The sequence below is a fragment of the Rhinopithecus bieti genome, unplaced genomic scaffold (genome assembly GCF_001698545.2).
Source record: "Rhinopithecus bieti isolate Rb0 unplaced genomic scaffold, ASM169854v2 scaffold_3875, whole genome shotgun sequence".
Classification (NCBI taxonomy): domain Eukaryota; kingdom Metazoa; phylum Chordata; class Mammalia; order Primates; family Cercopithecidae; genus Rhinopithecus; species Rhinopithecus bieti.
Window position 1 is genome coordinate 546,651 of NW_016804422.1, and position 13,933 is coordinate 560,583.

The 13,933-nt window shown below is 56.2% G+C and overlaps 3 protein-coding genes across 9 annotated transcripts; 2 read left to right on the plus strand and 1 right to left on the minus strand.

Moving 5' to 3' along the window:
- Window positions 1–270: 270 nt before the first annotated feature.
- On the minus strand, window positions 271–3,600 carry CYB561D2 (cytochrome b561 family member D2). Of its 2 annotated transcripts, none has more exons than XM_017867977.1 (4): window positions 3,316–3,600; window positions 2,742–2,893; window positions 2,256–2,293; window positions 271–1,088 (listed from the first exon to the last, which is right to left on the minus strand). In XM_017867977.1, exons 2-4 carry the CDS (start codon window positions 2,866–2,868, stop codon window positions 585–587), a joined length of 669 nt encoding a protein of 222 aa, XP_017723466.1. In that variant the 5' UTR covers window positions 2,869–2,893; window positions 3,316–3,600; the 3' UTR covers window positions 271–584. The 2 variants fall into 2 exon arrangements, with proteins under 2 accessions (XP_017723466.1, XP_017723467.1); XM_017867978.1 differs by having other exon boundaries at window positions 2,742–2,959.
- Window positions 2,968–6,788, plus strand: NPRL2 (NPR2 like, GATOR1 complex subunit). 3 transcript variants are annotated; one of them, XM_017867973.1, is made up of 11 exons: window positions 2,968–3,720; window positions 4,262–4,353; window positions 4,451–4,619; window positions 4,784–4,892; window positions 5,265–5,401; window positions 5,493–5,590; window positions 5,712–5,748; window positions 5,862–5,955; window positions 6,031–6,148; window positions 6,374–6,516; window positions 6,602–6,788. In XM_017867973.1, exons 1-11 carry the CDS (start codon window positions 3,643–3,645, stop codon window positions 6,667–6,669), a joined length of 1,143 nt encoding a protein of 380 aa, XP_017723462.1. In that variant the 5' UTR covers window positions 2,968–3,642; the 3' UTR covers window positions 6,670–6,788. The 3 variants fall into 3 exon arrangements, with proteins under 3 accessions (XP_017723462.1, XP_017723463.1, XP_017723464.1); XM_017867975.1 differs by having other exon boundaries at window positions 3,629–3,720; window positions 4,456–4,619; XM_017867974.1 differs by lacking the exon at window positions 5,862–5,955 and having other exon boundaries at window positions 3,501–3,720; window positions 5,712–5,752.
- Window positions 6,789–9,261: 2,473 nt separating this feature from the next.
- ZMYND10 (zinc finger MYND-type containing 10) lies at window positions 9,262–13,854 on the plus strand. Of its 4 annotated transcripts, none has more exons than XM_017867988.1 (12): window positions 9,262–9,514; window positions 9,773–9,881; window positions 11,112–11,228; window positions 11,346–11,399; window positions 11,518–11,655; window positions 11,756–11,844; window positions 11,944–12,044; window positions 12,396–12,568; window positions 12,823–12,948; window positions 13,032–13,153; window positions 13,265–13,390; window positions 13,479–13,854. In XM_017867988.1, exons 1-12 carry the CDS (start codon window positions 9,423–9,425, stop codon window positions 13,552–13,554), a joined length of 1,323 nt encoding a protein of 440 aa, XP_017723477.1. In that variant the 5' UTR covers window positions 9,262–9,422; the 3' UTR covers window positions 13,555–13,854. The 4 variants fall into 4 exon arrangements, with proteins under 4 accessions (XP_017723477.1, XP_017723476.1, XP_017723478.1 ...); XM_017867987.1 differs by having other exon boundaries at window positions 11,732–11,844; window positions 13,479–13,852; XM_017867989.1 differs by lacking the exon at window positions 9,773–9,881 and having other exon boundaries at window positions 9,284–9,514; window positions 11,732–11,844; window positions 13,479–13,852.
- Window positions 13,855–13,933: the final 79 nt, after the last annotated feature.

Below are 13,933 nucleotides of genomic sequence, written 5' to 3' on the forward strand. Positions count from 1 at the left end.
TGGACAGCCAGGGGACAGAAAGGACACACAGCTGTACCATTCACAGCTGCAGCTCTAGGGCCTGCCAGGGCCCAGAGTGGCCTGGGAGGCTCAGCAGCTAGATCCTGGGGATTTGTCTGCTGGGAGAGCTTCAGCCCCATAGGGAACAGCCAGGGATCAGAGGGGTCCCCATCTTGCCCAGCTGCCCATTTTCCCATGCTGATGGCATTAACAAGAACCATCCCCAGCTCTGGGCTGCTTCTCCCATCAATCTTTTCAGTCATTTTTGTAAAAATTTTTACTTTTTTCTCTCCTGAAATTTCTGGACACACAGTACAAGTATGAGCTGCCTTGCAGGGGAGGCAGTCTTGCAGCCCTAGCTTCATCCAGACACATGATGCATAAGTTCCTCTGGGATGACGGAGAGAGGGGAAGGAAATGGGAGGCACTCCAGCATGAGCAGGAATTCACATATGGGCCTCCAACTGCCCAACTGTCCCAGTGCCTGAGGTGTCCCCTGACTCAGCTGAGAGAGTTCAAGAGGTCCCTACCCCCAGCTCCTACATGGAGGGGCAAATCCAGGCTTCCCCTAGGCTGGGAAGAGCTCACGGTTGGATCCTCTTGCGGTATAGGTAGGCATTGCTCACCTGGTTCATAATGACCAAGCTGGTGAGGACAGGGCATAGTGCAGCCAGGTACCAGGCTGCACCAGTGACAGAAGCAGTGAACCAGAGTGAGCACATGCCCAGCAAGAGGCTGGCACTACCCAGCAGGTAGCCCACCAGCCCAGAGGTAGCATGGTATAGCTTGAGCTTCGCCAGGGGCCAGCGGGGCAGCAGCTTGGGGTAGAGCAGCCCCACTCCACCTGAGCATTGCAGCCCTGCCCACAGCACAGCCAACAGCCCTGCCTGCCCATGCCGCGTAGCCAGGTGGGCTTTGCCAAGCTGCTCTTTGTGGAGGATGACAAGGCCGAGGCCCAGCAGTGCACACAGCAGGGCCAGCAGCTGCAGCACCCAGTGGCAGCGTGCTCGGCCCTTCCGTGAGAGGGAGCGCAGCAGCGAACTCTCAGGAGAAAACACCAGTAGTGCCTCGGTCATCAGGAAGGAGAACTGAGGAGACAGGGGATGGGAAGCTCAAGTGAGGGTGCTGCCCCAGAAGAGGGGAAGAGGGCTTTATGTAACTCTCAGCTGCCAGTGAGTCTGGGCTGGTTCCCCTTTTTCTTTCTCTCCCCACTGACAAGACTATCCCCATTTGGTGGGGCAAGAGTGGAAAACTCCATCTGGGATGATATATGTGCCCTGAATAATCTCCACACTTCCTCCTAGGTGCCAGTCTGAAATGTCATCTGTGCTATGTTACCAAGCAAACACAAGGTTTGAGATGTGGCAATTATAAATGATTCACAAGCTTTGTTTCCCTAACGTGGGGCTGGATACAATTTCTTGGCAAGAGCTGGCCACACGGGTGCACTATTTCAGGGAAAGTTAGGTGCATCACCAGAAATTAAAGTAAAAAGGGACAGAAGTGCATCAAAATGCAATGTCTCAGCTTTCTGCCTAGAGGTGGGTGAAGCCTCGTGCTTAGACAAGCCTTACCCATTTGACCTGGGTCTTAATTACTCTGATTCGTCTTTTTTTTTTTTTTTTTTTTTTGAGATAGTCTCTCTCTGTCACCCAGGCTGGAGTGCAGTGGCATGATCTCAGCTCAATGCACTCTCCGCCTTCCGGGTTCAAGCGATTCTCCTGCCTCAGGCTCCTGAGTAACTGAGATTACAGGCACCTGCCACCACACCCAGCTAATTTTCTTTTTTGTGGGGCGGGGGGGGGGTTGGTTTTTGGTTTTTTTGAGATGGAGCCTCGCACTGTCGCCTAGGTTAGAGTGCAGTGGCACAATCTTGGCTCACTGCAACTTCCATCTCCTGGGTTCATGTGATTCTCCTGCCTCTCCTCCCGAGCTGGGACTACAGGAACGTGCCACCATGCCTGGCTAATTTTTTGTATTTTTAGTAGAGACGGGGTTTCACCGTGTTAGCCAGGATGGTCTCGATCTCCTGACCTCAGGTGATGTGCCCGCCTCGGCCTCCCAAAGTGCTGGGATTACAGGCATGAGCCACTGTGCCCGGCCTCAAGTCTCAAATATATACCATGAGCAGGAGTAGTTGGAGCATGCAACTCTTCCAAACAAATATTAAATGTAGACAAAGATCCAGAGGCTGCCAGGGCCACCAACCATGCCCATGCTCCCACCCCTAAGAACTGCCCAGGTCCACTACTTACAGCCAGAGACATAAGCACCGGGTGCCAGGAGAACAGGCCTGGAATGAGAAAAGGAAGCCTCATGGGGCTGAGGCAAGAAGAAACCAGCCATACCAATCCTTAAGGGTTGAGGAGTATCAGTGGCCCATCACCCAAGGGGGTGCTGCCAAACTGTGAGCCCCCTCTTGCTCTGCAACAAGCTGACCCCACACCTATCCTCTCTTCCTGGCCCCTTCCTGGATCAGAGGCCATGCTTTGCCACTCCTCTGGCAGTCCTTCCTCCTTCCCTTACACTTCCTGAGAGGCAGCCAAAGGGAGCACCCAGACAAGGAAAGAGAAACCAGGAATTCTGTGTGCCCTGGCCACACCTACCTGCTCCACCCCACTCATCGCTCCGGCACCGAATTCCCTCAGCCAGCCAGGCCTGTTCCCGGGAGTCCCACTGCCCTTCCTCCCCAGGAAAAGCGGCCCTTCCCTTCCCAGAAGTCAGCTATGAATTCTACTTACTGGAGCCAGGCCTGGCAAGCACAGCCACAAAGATGGTAAAGCCCAGGGCCACAAGGTGAGCGGCAGCGCCAGAAGCAGTACGCAGAGCTCGGTAGATGTGTGACTCGGTCTCCGCAGAAAGGGCCATGGTCAGCCGTGCCAGTGGTTGTAGCCTGAAAGCATAGTAGCGTGGGCCAGGGTCTCAGGTGCCCACTGTTCACTCCTCACTGGAGAAAAGGCTGCAAGGCAGGTATGCCACCCTCTTCCAATAAGTTATGATAGGAAAGAACAGTACCAAGACCAGCACCAGGAACGGTCACAACATGCCAGTCGAGGGCCAGCGGCCTGTCAGCGTGTACTCATCTGAACTGGTACCAAACGCTGGTCCGCCTTCCAGGTAGGATGCCCAAAGCCATGTAAGACTACAAATCCCAGCGTGTACCACGCCGTCGCCGGCAGTAGAGCCCGCTGGGAGGGCGCGGGGCACTATGGAAATTGTAGTTCCCTGCTACGGTCCCAGTTACAGCGTGAATCCCTTAGCGCACCGCCTCCCCAAGTGCTGCGCGCATGCTGCCCCTCCACGCTAGGGACTTGCCTGCCTCAGCCGCAGCGCAGATCTGATACGGTTGTTTCCTCCAAAAAAAGCGGGATACTCCGGGCCCTGCCGCGCGCACCGCCGCTCCGTCGCGGAGCCGCTTTACTTCCGGGTGCGACGTCTACCCACCCAGGACTTCCGGGGACTAGCCCCCCAGCAGCCACGCCTCTGAGTCGCGCTGCGCAGGCGCCACTGGGCAGAGGGATTCGCGAGCCTGCGTGCCCCAGCGGCACGGGCTTCGGGGCTGTCTGTGTCAAGTGTTCACAGGAGGTGGGGACGCCTCTGCGCGAGGAACGAGGAGCTACGGGCCTGGGCCTGGCTATTGCCATGGGCAGCGGCTGCCGCATCGAATGCATATTCTTCAGCGAGTTCCACCCCACGCTGGGACCCAAGATCACCTATCAGGTGCCACCCGGGCTTGCGGGACTGGGCGGGGAGAGGGACGTTCTCGAGAGCTCAACCGGCTGCCTAAAGGCGGTAGTTTCCCGTGCTGCACGCAGGCATGCTACTTCATTCGCAGACAACTGTGAGGCTAGAGGATAGTCAGACCCAGGCCCCTGGCTCCCAGTGTGGCAGGGAAGACATAGGTCACATTGGCAATGTTTGTAGGATATTGGGCTGTAGGCATCCGGTTGAGAGGTTCCAGGTCCCACAGAAGGTGAGGTGGGTGACCCATGAGTATCCCTGAACTGAGTGAAGAGTAAATGATGCATAGAAAGTTTAGATAAGGGAGGAGAAAGTGTTCCAGGTAGAGCGAATGCAGAAGCCAGGAAGGAGGTGAGATCATAGCGTGTGTTTGGAAATAGAAAGAATAGGCCTGAGTGGGTGGGAGAGAGGGGAATGCTGGACAAGAGGACTTGGGCTTGGGGGGCATGAGGAGGTCACCATTTGTACTACACCAAATACAGATGTCCACTGAGGGGCCCATTGCCACTCCCCTTCCCAGGTCCCTGAAGACTTCATCTCCCGAGAGCTGTTTGACACAGTCCAAGTGTACATCATCACCAAGCCAGAGCTGCAGAATAAGCTTATCACTGTGTGAGGCCCTAGCTCGGGGTGAACGGTGGGCGGCAGGGGTTGTCCCAGGAGGAGGAAGGGACAGACTTGGGGGCCTGACTCTGTTCCAATTATCTAGCACAGCCATGGAAAAGAAGCTGATCGGCTGTCCTGTGTGCATCGAACACAAGAAGTACAGCCGCAATGCCCTCCTCTTCAACCTGGGCTTCGTGTGTGATGCCCAGGCCAAGACCTGCGCCCTCGAGCCCATCGTTAAAAAGCTGGCTGGCTATCTGACCACACTAGAGGTCTGCAATGAGATGGGCTTGGGTTTACGGACAGTTGGGGAAGGTGTTCCCATGTCTCCTAAGTCCCCCAAACCTGAGACCCTGGCAACCAGCTCAGGACTCAGGGCAGCCAACCAGCCAGGGGTCCTGGGATGTGCCCACCATGCTGTCCGTGCTCTATCTAGCTAGAGAGCAGCTTCGTGTCCACGGAGGAGAGCAAGCAGAAGTTGGTGCCCATCATGACCATCTTGCTGGAGGAGCTAAATGCCTCGGGCCGGTGCACTCTGCCCATTGGTATGGCCAGCCTCTGCAAGGACAGCAGAGGGGTAGAGGAGAAATGGGAAAGTGAGCCCAGCCAGTCAGGGAGGACAAGACTTATGAACACATTGGTGGGCAGGAAATAGCCATGGGCTGAGATGCCCATGTCTAGGGTCCAGTGCATGATGGAGCTGGGACTGGGGGTAGGGGGGAAGTAGAGCTCTCCAGCTCTGCCCCTTGGGCAATTCCTTCCCCTTTGTGGGCCTCAGTTTCTCACTTCATAAAAAGAGAAAGATTAGACCTACCCAGAGGCACCTGCTTGCCCCAAGGGATGCTGGGAGGCCTGGATGGTAATTGAGGGCCTCTTGGAAGAAGTGACACTGAGGATATGGATGGGACCCCTTGCAGATGAGTCCAACACCATCCACTTGAAGGTGATTGAGCAGCGGCCAGACCCTCCGGTGGCCCAGGAGTATGATGTACCTGTCTTTACCAAAGACAAGGAGGATTTCTTCAACTCACAGTGGGACCTCACTACACAACAAGTATGCCATCCCTCCCTGGGTATCATCATCTGGGGCTGGCCACAGCGCTGGCCTCATCCTTTTCCTTCTGACCTTGTCCTACTCTGCCCAGATCCTGCCCTACATTGATGGGTTCCGCCACGTCCAGAAGATTTCAGCAGAGGCAGACGTGGAGCTCAACCTGGTGCGCATTGCTATCCAGAACCTGCTGTGAGTGGGCCTACAGTCATACCCGGTACAAGGTCACCAGCCAGGGAACAGCTCAGGGGCCCTGGGTGTGAGGGTTGGGAAGGCATGGTCCTCAGAAGCTGAGCACAACTCTGTCTCTCAGGTACTATGGCGTTGTGACACTGGTGTCCATCCTCCAGGTAGGTGAGTTGGGTTTGATTAAGTGACTGGACCATGTGACTGGACCAGACCAGGGCTGTGTCAGCTTCCCAAGCCCCTCACTCAGGCCCCTATGCCTTCTGCTACCCTCTAGTACTCCAATGTATACTGCCCAACGCCCAAGGTCCAGGACCTGGTAGATGACAAGTCCCTGCAGGAGGCATGTCTATCCTACGTGACCAAGCAAGGTAGTGGTGGGCTTTGGGGGAAGCCATCTTGGGGAGGGCAGGGCCACATGGTAAACTTATCCCTGGCACCCACAGGGCACAAGAGGGCCAGTCTCCGGGATGTGTTCCAGCTATACTGCAGCCTGAGCCCTGGCACTACCGTGCGAGACCTCATTGGCCGCCACCCCCAGCAGCTGCAGCACGTTGATGAACGGTCAGAGGAGAATTCGCTGGGGCATTTGGGAGTTACCTGAGGAAAGCTAGACCCTTTATGTCTCTCAGGAGCCCTGGGTCATGGGGCACTGCCAATCCAAGCAGGCTTCCTGGAGATTATGGGCTACAAAGACAAAATTGAAGGGAGACTACAGGAAAGGGTTCGCCTGCCTGAAAGAAGGCCTGGCCAGGGCGTCACCCCTCTGTTCTCTGATCCTCATCCTAGGAAGCTGATCCAGTTCGGGCTTATGAAGAACCTCATCAGGCGACTACAGAAGTATCCTGTGCGGGTGTCTCGGGAAGAGCAGAGCCACCCTGCCCGGCTTTATACAGGCTGCCACAGCTATGACGAGATCTGCTGCAAGACAGGTGGAGGCAGGCGGGCAGTCGGGGTGGGGTCAGGGCAGGGTGGCCAAGCCAAGGCCACTGACCTCTCCTCCACCACCCCACCCAGGCATGAGCTACCATGAGTTGGATGAGCGGCTCGAAAATGACCCCAACATCATCATCTGCTGGAAGTGAGACTGGTGGTGGCTGGATGGACACATTGCTGTGGGTAGTCCCTCCTACCAGGAGGCTTGTCATACTGTCTAGAGCTTGACTCTTAGTTCTGTAAATAAAGACATCCATTTCAAATAGCCTTTATTGAGTGCTGCTTCTGGGCCAGTCACGGGAGACCCAGCGGTGAATGAAATAGCCACGAGTTATGCTCTAGATCGCCATCTGGTGGGCAGGACCGACAATCGCCAAGTAAAAGTCCTGGTTAATTACAAAAAAAAAAAGTCCGGTCGCCGTGACTCACCTGTAGCCCCAGTTACTCAGGAGGCTGAAGTGGGGGGATCACTTGAGGCCAGGAGTTGGAGGCTACATTTAGCTGTGATCCCATCACTGCACCCCAGCCTGGGTGATAGAGCAAGACCCCATCTCAATAATAATAATAATAATAATAATAATAATAATAATAAATAAACCTAGAAAGAAACAGATGTAGCTGGGCGCTGTGGCTCATACCTATAATCCCAGCACTTTGGGAGGCTGAGGCGGGTAGATCACCTGAGATCAGATGGTCAAGAACAACCTGGCCAACATAGTGAAACCCCATCTCCACTAAAAAAATATAAAAAATTAGCCAGGTGTGGTGGTGCGCGCCTGTAATCCCAGCTACTCAGGAAGCTGAGGCAAGAGAATCACTTGAACCCGGGAGGCAGAGGTTGCAGTGAGCCGAGATCATGCCACTGCACTCCAGCCTAGGTGACAGGAGACTCAATCTCAAAGAAACAGATGTGATCAAGAGTGAGTTGGGAGGCCGAGGCAGATGGATCACGAGGTCAGGAGTTCAAGACCAGCCTGGCTAAGGTGGTGAAACCCTGTCTCTACTAAAAATACAAAAAACTGCGTGTGTGGCGGGTGCCTGTAATCCCAGCTACTTGGGAGGCTGAGGCAGAGAATGGCTTGAACCCAGGAGGTGAAAGTTGCAGTGAGTGAGACCATGTGTGGCGGGTGCCTGTAATCCCAGCTACTTGGGAGGCTGAGGCAGAGAATGGCTTGAACCCAGGAGGTGAAAGTTGCAGTGAGTGAGACCATGTGTGGCGGGTGCCTGTAATCCCAGCTACTTGGGAGGCTGAGGCAGAGAATGGCTTGAACCCAGGAGGTGAAAGTTGCAGTGAGTGAGACCATGTGTGGCGGGTGCCTGTAATCCCAGCTACTTGGGAGGCTGAGGCAGAGAATGGCTTGAACCCAGGAGGTGAAAGTTGCAGTGAGTGAGACCATGTGTGGCGGGTGCCTGTAATCCCAGCTACTTGGGAGGCTGAGGCAGAGAATGGCTTGAACCCAGGAGGTGAAAGTTGCAGTGAGTGAGACCATGTGTGGCGGGTGCCTGTAATCCCAGCTACTTGGGAGGCTGAGGCAGAGAATGGCTTGAACCCAGGAGGTGAAAGTTGCAGTGAGTGAGACCACACCACTGCACTCCAGCCTGGGTGACAGACTGAGACTCTGTCTCAAAAAAAAAAAAAAAAAAGTGAGTTGGGTTGGAGGCAGGGACTGCTCTGGATTAAACAGCCAAGAAAGGCCATACTGAGATGTAAACTGAGCCCTGAAAGAAGAGTATTCCAGGCAAAGTGCAAAACCCTGAGGCAAAAACCTCTTTGGAATGTATGAGGTAGGTCCAGGGAAGCGAGGAGAGGAAAGAATCCAAGCCCCGAGGTACAAGACAGGCAAGAAGTAGGTCTTGCAGAGCTGCTGGTAAGCAGCACCGGACTTAGCATTTTGAGGGCCAGAGGTAGCTACAGAGCCCCTTATGCGAGGGAGTAATGTCTATACACTTTTTTTTTTTTTTTTTTTTTTTTGAGACAGAGTCTCCCTTTGTTGTCCAAGCTGGAGTGCAGTGGTGGAATCTTGCCTCACTGCAAACTCTACCTCCTGTGCTCAAGTGATTCTCCTGCCTCAGTCTCCCGAGTAGCTGGGACAACTGGTGTGTGCTACCACACCTGTCTAATTTTTGTACTTTTAATAGAAACAAGCTTTCACCATGTTGCCCAGGCTGGTCTCAAACTCCTGACCTCAAGTGATCTGCCCGCCTCGGCCTCCCAGAGTGCTGAAATTACAGGCGTGAGCCACCGCGCCCGGCCTGATACACACTTTTAAGGCTCTGGGGCTGTCCGTGAGGATCAAGCGTGGAAGTAAGTCTGCAGAAAAGGCTGCCGCAGTTAACCCATGACAGGTGATGACAGTCGGGACATAGGGAGGATGGAGAGAAGTGCGCCCTGGCAGTATTTCAAGAGCCAACTAATGGAGCCGGGACGCGAGAAATAGAGGAACCAGGAAGCCATAAGGAGGAGGAGGAGCAGCGGGTGGGTCAAGATGCCACAGCCGCAGGAGGAGCTCGTGGGGTCGGAGTTACCCCCAACCCCGTGCAAGCCGACTTGGCGTCCGAGGGCAGAGTCCAGACCACAAGGATCTGGAGCTCAGGAGAGACTCGTAGGCCACATCGCGAGAAAGCTGTGGGAATCCAAATACTGTGGCGATTGGCAGCCGCGTAGGCGAGGCGGGCTGGAGACCCGCCCGGATTTAGGCGCGAGCCACCTCCAGGGGCGGAGCCCAGGCCGCACTGCGCAGGCGCGGCTAACCCGTTTCCATGGCTGCGAGAACTCTCGCTCCCCAACCGTCCCGCAACTGTCCTGTCCCAGACTCTGGCACCGTCGGGGTCCGTCGTCCCCGAGTGTTTCAGCATCCCCACCCTGGCTGCTGCCCAGGATCCGTCGGACCCCGGCCTCGATATGGGAGACCTGGAACTGCTGTTGCCCGGGGAAGCTGAAGTGCTGGTGCGGGGTCTGCGCAGCTTCCCGCTACGCGAGATGGGCTCCGAAGGGTGAGGCACCCGGGTCAGGCGGAGTCACGGAGTCATTGTCCTTGAATGGGGGAGCTGGAGCCTGACATGGGGGAGGGGCTGCCCAGTGTGGAGGGGCTCCCAAATGGGGAGCAGAGTGTTCCGAGACAGGAATATTATTGCTCCTGAGCCCCCTGTGTCCCCTCAGGATCAGGTTAGGCTTCAATAGGATCCAGCCCCCATCCCCACTCCGAATGCACACATGTGGACCCACATGCACTTACACACCCTCTGAGGCAGGTGGAACCAGCAGCACGAGAACCTGGAGAAGCTGAACATGCAAGCCATCCTCGATGCCACAATCAGCCAGGGCGAGCCCATTCAGGAGCTGCTGGTCACCCATGGGAAGGTACCCCGAGGTCACAGGCAGGGTTCCTGCCTTCCCCCATACCTCACCTACTCTAACCCTCAGGAGTCCCCTGTGTACTTTTCCCATCTGGCTTGGTACACCTGTCCTCCCTGAAGGGGAGAGAGGAATGTGTCACATGTTTCATTTTGTGTCCCTGTTGGACAGGCCTCTGGTACACCAGGCTGGGTGGAGGGCATGAGTTGATTAGGGAGAAAGCTGTAGGTCCTAGAACAGCTTAGGCTTCGAGGGGAAGGCCCAAATGCTAAAGGCATCTGTGAATTGACTGTAAGGCTGGGGAGGGGGTAGGGAGGGCAGGAGGGAGGGGAGATAACTGGAAGTGCAACTTTGGCATGGAAGGAGGCAGCCTTCCTAACATGAGAGGGGGAATTAGAAACCAGGGAGATGACTGGCTGGAACATGGACCAGGGAGTGTCACCAGCAGATGACCTGAGATATCAATTGACCAAAAAAAAAAAAAAGCCGGGTGTGGTGGCTCATGCCTGTAATCCTAGCACTTTGAGAGGCCAAGATGGGTGGATCACCTGGGGTCAGGAGTTCAAGGCCAGCCTGACCAACATGGTGAAACCCTGTGTCTACTAAAAATACAAAAATTTGCTGAGCATGGTGGTGCACACCTGTAATCCCAGCTACTCGGGAGGCTGAGGCAGGAGAATCGCTTGAACCTGGGAGGCAGAGGTTACAGAGAGCCGAGATCGTGCCACTGTACTCCAGCCTGGGTGACAAGAAAAAAAAAAAAAGAATTCCTTTGCAAGAGAAAGGTGGAACTCATACAAGGGGATAGGATAAGAAGAACAGGGCACTGTGAAGGGTCCTGAGTAACAGTGAGGCCAAGGCACACAAGAGCCTTGGAGAACCACAGGACAGGGACAAGAGGGAGGGCATGAGCAGAAGCGCTGACTTGAAAGGGACGCCTGAATGGGCGGGGGGAGGATAAGGGTACAGGTGCAGGCAGGGCAAGGCAGTCTGGCAACTGGGCAGGAGCCAGTCACATAAGCACGAGGGACATCACAGAGGTGTTGGGAGCAGCTGGAAACGAAGGTCTGAAATGCAAGAGAAAAATCAGGAAGGATAGCCATGGGGTTTGGGATAGTTTAGGGGCCCAGCAGTGTTTGGGGAGATCTGGGCTGAGCTGAGCCGAGCTAGGGATGGGAGGGTTGCCGGGCAAAGGTAGGCCCATCTCATCCCTGTCCTTTACCCCACCCTTCAAAGGTCCCAACGCTGGTGGAGGAGCTGATCGCAGTGGAGATGTGGAAGCAGAAGGTGTTCCCTGTGCTCTGCAGGGTGGAGGACTTCAAGCCCCAGAACACCTTTCCCATCTACATGGTGGTGAGCTAGGCCCCTGGTTCATACCTCCTCCCACTCCTTCAGAGGGCTCTGGTCTGGGGAGGGGAGCTGGTAGCCCCTATCCCTACCACAGGCCCTGTCCCTCTCTTTGTCTGTCAGGTGCACCACGAGGCCTCCATCATCAACCTCTTGGAGACAGTGTTCTTCCACAAGGTGAGGGACTATCTCTGCCCATGGGCCACAGTTTCGGGTCAGGGCCTGGCAGGAAGGGAGGTTGTATCTGTGTGGGGAGGGCATCAGACACAGAAAGTTTCCCTCCCCCTTTCCCCAGGAGGTGTGTGAGTCAGCAGAAGACACTGTCTTGGACTTGGTAGACTATTGCCACCGCAAACTGACTCTGCTGGTGGCCCGGAGTGGCTGTGGTGGCCCCCCTGAAGGGGAGGGGTCCCAGGACAGCAACCCCATGCAGGTGGGTTAAGGTTACCTAGGGTTGTGAAAGCCTAGGTCTGGATTCCCCAAGGCCTGCACAGGCAAGGGTGGCCCAGCGTGAACACTCTGTGACCTCGCAGGAGCTGCAGAAGCAGGCAGAGCTGATGGAATTTGAGATTGCACTGAAGGCCCTCTCAGTACTGCGCTACATCACAGACTGTGTGGACAGGTGGGCAGTCCGACTGGGCCTGGGCCTACCATGGAGGGCTGGAAGACTGGGCCTGTAGCCTGCCTCTGCTCACCTCCTTCACAACGTCCCTGCCCCTAGCCTCTCTCTCAGCACCTTGAGCCGTTTGCTTAGCACACACAACCTGCCCTGCCTCCTGGTGGAACTGCTGGAGCATAGTCCCTGGAACCGGCGGGAAGGAGGTAGGGTCCTCCTGCACCAGCCTAAGCCCCAGGCTACTGCTTCAGGATATCTTTTTGATAGAGGGGGCAGTTTGCACACATGAAGACAAACCCCGTCCCCAAGCCCATCTGAGGATACCAGGATGCCTCAGCCAAGGTTGGCCTAGACCTGAGCTCTGCAGCAGGCCAGGCCCATGTGTCCACTACTGAGGCTCACCCTGCTCTGGGGTTAGCAGCACTATAGCCTGGGCAAGTCTTGTGGCCCAGGTTCTCCCACCATTCCCAGGCAGTGGTCAGTCTCCCAGCCCCCACAGCTGGCTCACTTGACGAGAATGCAATGCCTGCACCCAGTGTGCTGGTTCCTCTCCCCAGGCAAGCTGCAGCAGTTCGAGGGCAGCCGTTGGCATACTGTGGCCCCCTCAGAGCAGCAAAAGCTGAGCAAGTTGGACGGGCAAGTGTGGATAGCCCTGTACAACCTGCTGCTAAGCCCTGAGGCCCAGGCGCGCTACTGCCTCACAAGTTTTGCCAAGGGACAGCTACTCAAGGTCGGACTCCCTCTGCACCAGCCCCCACAGCCCCAGCACTGCCCTCCCCATCCTACCCTGACCGCATCCCTGCTGTTTATCTTTGCCCACCCACTTCAACCCCCATGTTCTTTTCAGTCCTTGGGCCTCAGGTGACATACCAGCTAGTGGGACATGGACCCCCACAGGCATGCTCAGCCCAACCCAGCCCCTTCCTTTTCCTTGGCCCCCTGGCCAGCACCTGCATCACTGGCCTCCAATGGACACTCTTGCAGCTTCGGGCCTTCCTCACAGACACACTACTGGACCAGCTGCCCAACCTGGCCCACTTGCAGAGTTTCCTGGCCCATCTGGCCCTGACTGAAACCCAGCCCCCTAAGAAGGACCTGGTGTTGGAACAGGTAGACACTGGAAAGTTAGCTCCTCAGGACCACTGTCCTACTTTACCAGCACCTTCCTGCCACTCTCCACTCCTCTCCCCTAGATCCCAGAAATCTGGGAGCGGCTGGAGCGAGAAAACAGAGGCAAGTGGCAGGCAATTGCCAAGTACCAGCTCCAGCATGTGTTCAGCCCCTCAGAGCAGGACCTGCAGCTGCAGGCACAAAGGTAAGTCCCGTGAAACTGGCAGGAGGAGTGGATGGGATGCAGGAGGCATGGATGTGGGCAGGGATGCCCCCACCTTCCAGGGCCAGTCAGACCTTCCTGACTTTCCCCCAGGTGGGCTGAGACCTACAGGCTGGATGTGCTAGAGGCAGTGGCTCCAGAGCGGCCCCGCTGTGCTTACTGCAGTGCAGACGCTTCTAAGCGCTGCTCACGATGCCAGAATGAGTGGTATTGCTGCAGGTGAGGGTATCCTAGGACCTTGGACCCCTAAGCCCTACTGCCACATCCCCCACATGCACTGCCATCCTCAACACCCACCTGCCTGCAGGGAGTGCCAAGTCAAGCACTGGGAAAAGCATGGAAAGACTTGTGTCCTGGCAGCCCAGGGTGACAGAGCCAAATGAGGGTTGCAGTTGCTGAGGGCCGACCACCTATGCCAAGGGAAGCCACTCAGAATGCACCCCTGAACCTCAAGATCACAGTCCAGCCTCTGCCGGAGCCCCAGTCTCCGCAGTGGAGAGCAGAGCGGGCGGTAAAGCTGCTGACCCATCCCCCTCCTCCCCACCCCAAGGGAAGGCTCGAGACTTCCTGCCCCACCTGGTGGGCAGGCCAAGTGCGTTGCCTCAGCAAACTGGGCCAGGAGGGCGAGGGCCGGATGTGGGGACCCTCTTCCTCTAGCACAGTAAAGCTGGCTTCCAGAAACACGGGTATCTCCGCGTGGTGCTTTGCGGTCGCCGTCTTTGTGGCCGTCCGGGGTGGGGTGTGAGGAGGGGACGAAGGAGG